Raw genomic sequence first — 3,494 nt, 5'->3', positions numbered from 1 at the left:
AGGGAAGGGAAGGGAAGGGAAGGGAAGGGAAGGGAAGGGAAGGGAAGGGAAGGGAAGGGAAGCTTTTCTCCACTTACCTGTACAGCAACCACAGAAAGAACCTCAACTGAGATCCTGTTAAATTCATCAAAACAGCCCCAGGCTCCTGTCTGGGAAAGGCCTTTGTAAATATTCCCACAAGACTGAAAAGAAAAAAATAAAATAAAATTACAAGAGTGAAATTACAAATGGAATCAACTCCAGCAAAAAATGGATTTGATTTCCCTGCCTGTTTATTTATAGCAATTTACAGTCTATTGTGGGTATTTAGAAAAGTGCACGGGAGCAGCAGGCACAACTCAATTATAATATTTATAGCTCTGCACAGTTTGCCACTTGATTTGCTAATTGCACTCTCTCGACATCTCTGCAGTCTGGTTCCATCCAAAGGTCACCTGGGCTGAGTTACTGACAGCCCACATCCATGAGAGACCTCAGCTGGATAAAATATGATCCAGGGCTGCCAAAGCCACTGCCTGTGGAGAGCACAGGGATCAGCCCCATGACCCAGAACTGGCCCCATCCCAGGAGAGGTCCCTGAGAAACCAGGAGAGGTCTCTCCCCATGCCTGGGACAGGTAGCCCAGGTAGACAGGTCTGGAGAGAGGGAATGGACCAGCACAGCCTTGGTCTGACTGAACAGGCCAGAATTTGTGAAGAATTTGATGTGCAACCTAACTGCAGAAGGGAAAGGAAAGGTGGAGCAGGGCAGAGAGCACAGCCCAGGTCTTTTCCTCCCCAAGAACCTCGTGCAAGTCTTAGAGACAAAAAAGGAGGAGGAGAAAAAGCTCTTCAGCAGGAAGGGAGGCAGCAGGGATGTGAGGAGAGGGGACAGAGCAGAGCAAGCCCAGCTGGGTGATTCCCACCCTGCAGGTCCCAGAGCAGCCTGGTCTGGGGGGAGCAGCACCTTGTAGTCCATCTGCTCGGAGCAGTTGAACACGTACACCATGGTGCCCAGGGCACGGCCCAAGTCCTTGGTGGTCTCTGTCTTGCCGGTGCCAGCGGGGCCTGCGGGGGCCCCGCTCATGGTCAGGTGCAGAGACTGGGTCAGGGTGATGTAACACCTGCACAGGATGAGGGAAAGGGGGAAAGTGAGCTGGGTGCCACTCCAGTGTGCTCTGCAGAGCCCTGCGCCCTCCTTTGGGACAGCTCTCTCAAACAAGAACACGAATGCGTCAGGGTTCTGTGTGTGCTCTGTCTAGAGGTACAATTTAAATTTACATCACTGCAGCTGGCACCCCTCCTTGACCAGCCAAGAGAACTTGAGTGGCTGGATGCCAGAGGGCTGTTTGCTCTCTCCAAATATTTTCTTTTTCTCCGTTTGGCTTCCTTTTCTTGGTCTGATCAAGGATCTGTGAGACAGGTGGCCCCATGGTGCTCTTTTATACCTTATACCATGTGAGCATGGCTAAGCTGGAAGTCCTTGTGGGTTTTAACAAGCACCTCTGCCCTGCTGAGACTTCTCCAGTGCATCACAGAATCAAAAAAAGTTGGAAAATACTTTTAAGATCATCAAATCCAGCCATCAGGACAGCACCAGCACCTCATTCACTAAACCATGTCCTTTAGTACCACATCCACATGTTTTCTGAACAGCTTCAGGGATGGTGATTCCACCACTGCCCTGGGCAGCCACAGAAGTGACTTGGGGGAGAGCAAACTTGGGGTAAATGAATAAATAGAACTGCTTTTCATTCCCTGAATTGTGTCTGGCCTCTGTTTCTAGGTGGCCCAGAGGCGGCGGGGGGCTCACCTGTCGGTCAGGGGGGTGATGACGAGCCGTGGGGTGTTGCCCAGGTACTCGTAGCAGTAGAGGAACTGAGCGTCGCAGATGTTGGCCCAGCAGTGCCGCTCCTCGTCCGCCCAGCGGTGCCGCAGCTGGGACAGCCACAGGAAGGCCTGGGCACTGCCCACCTGCAACGAGCCACCATGCCTTGGGGTGCAGGGCAAGATGGAACCCAGCCTGGATTCTACTGCCAGCTGTTAAAACCAGGTGGGGCAGTGTTCTTTATCTCTTCCACCACCCATCCTCCCTCCAGGGGGATCTGTTCTGGTAATGGGCCATTGGGCCTCACTGCAGGACTGATACAATTCCATCATCCCATTGGGAGATGCTCCACCCAGGGGCAGGAGCCAAGCATTCCTGACTGGATATAATCAGAGAATCAGAACACCACAGGCAGCCTTTCTTCACTGGATCCCAAAACTGAACCCATCTACACCACCAGAACCTCAGAGGAAAACTACACCCTTCTATGGGATCACTGCTTAAACAGAACCACATCTGTCAGTCCAGGAGGACTGCAGCCACCATTTACTCAGACTGCTACCAACACCCTGACCAACAGGCTGTCAGGTTGTGTTCTGACTCTGCCACAGGGTTGCTTTTTTTGTTGGTTTTCCTTTTTTATACTACTGCATTTCTATTTTAATTTCCTTAGTAAATAACTGTTATTCCTATTCCCATATCTTTGGCTGAGAGGCTCTTGATTTCAAGACTATATTTCAGAGCCAGAGGGAGGGGATGGTTTACATTTTTATTTATTTCAAGGGAGGTTTCTGCTTTCCTTAGCAGACATTAGCAAGGTTAGATGGGATATTGGGAAGGAATTGTTCCCTGGCAGGGTGGGGAGGGCTGGCTCAGGGTGCCCAGAGCAGCTGTGGCTGCCCCTGGATCCCTGGCAGTGCCCAAGGCTTGGCTGGGGTTTGGAGCAGCCTGGGACAGGGGAAGGTGTCCTTGCCCATGGCAGGGGTTGGAATGAGAAGAGTTTTAAGGTCCCAGCCAATTCTGGGAGTATGTGATGAGGGCAGTGGTGTGGGAGTGGTGGACAAATCCCAAGGGATTCCCTGTGGGCTCACACCAGAGCAAGAAAACTGCAGAAAATAAAAGCCCAAATGCTTTTTCTTATGGCCCTGCTGATCCAGGCAGTGCTCCCAGTGCCTGTCCCTGCCCTGTCACTCCTTGATCTCCCCTTCAGTGCCCAGCATGGCTCACACTGAGCTGGGAACACCCACCTTCTGTGCTATCATCTTTGCCACCACGTCTCGTGCATGCACGTCGATGGTGCAGATGGTCATGATCTTCTGCCTGTCCCCCTTGGAGAGCTGCCCCAGCAGCATCGTCACCAGCGTGTTCAGCTGGGCCACCTGCTTCTTGTGGTACTCCTTCATGGCCTTCTCGTAGCCTTCCTTCATCCTGGAGAAGGCCATGCCCACCTCAGCTGTCCACCAGATCTGGGTGCAGCAAAGAGCCACCTGGGGAAACAGACTGGCTCAACAGCAGGGGAACACCGAGGTTTCCACGTGTTTGAGAGCATCTGATTCACAGGATGTCAGGGATGAAGCACCCCTGACATGAAATTAAATTTTGTTATACATTTTCACAGCAGACAGAAGAGCAGGGATCCATTTTACATCCACTGAAATCCCCATCCTGGGCACATCCAGCAGCTGCTT

The 3,494-nt window shown here is 52.0% G+C and overlaps 1 protein-coding gene across 1 annotated transcript in view; it reads right to left on the bottom strand.

Moving 5' to 3' along the window:
* DNAH9 (dynein axonemal heavy chain 9) overlaps positions 1 to 3,494 on the bottom strand; it is a 147,403-nt gene that overhangs the window by 117,809 nt on the left and 26,100 nt on the right. Inside the window, exons 23-26 of the mRNA XM_033518809.1 lie at positions 3,054 to 3,272; positions 1,792 to 1,952; positions 946 to 1,102; positions 78 to 182 (exon numbers count right to left, since the gene is read on the bottom strand). Of these exons, the coding sequence (XP_033374700.1) occupies positions 78 to 182; positions 946 to 1,102; positions 1,792 to 1,952; positions 3,054 to 3,272 (642 nt within the window). The remainder of the gene's footprint in view (positions 1 to 77; positions 183 to 945; positions 1,103 to 1,791; positions 1,953 to 3,053; positions 3,273 to 3,494) is intronic.

This window comes from Parus major, chromosome 18 (assembly GCF_001522545.3).
Source record: "Parus major isolate Abel chromosome 18, Parus_major1.1, whole genome shotgun sequence".
Classification (NCBI taxonomy): Eukaryota; Metazoa; Chordata; class Aves; order Passeriformes; family Paridae; genus Parus; species Parus major.
This window is presented reverse-complemented; position numbering and strand designations above follow the sequence as displayed.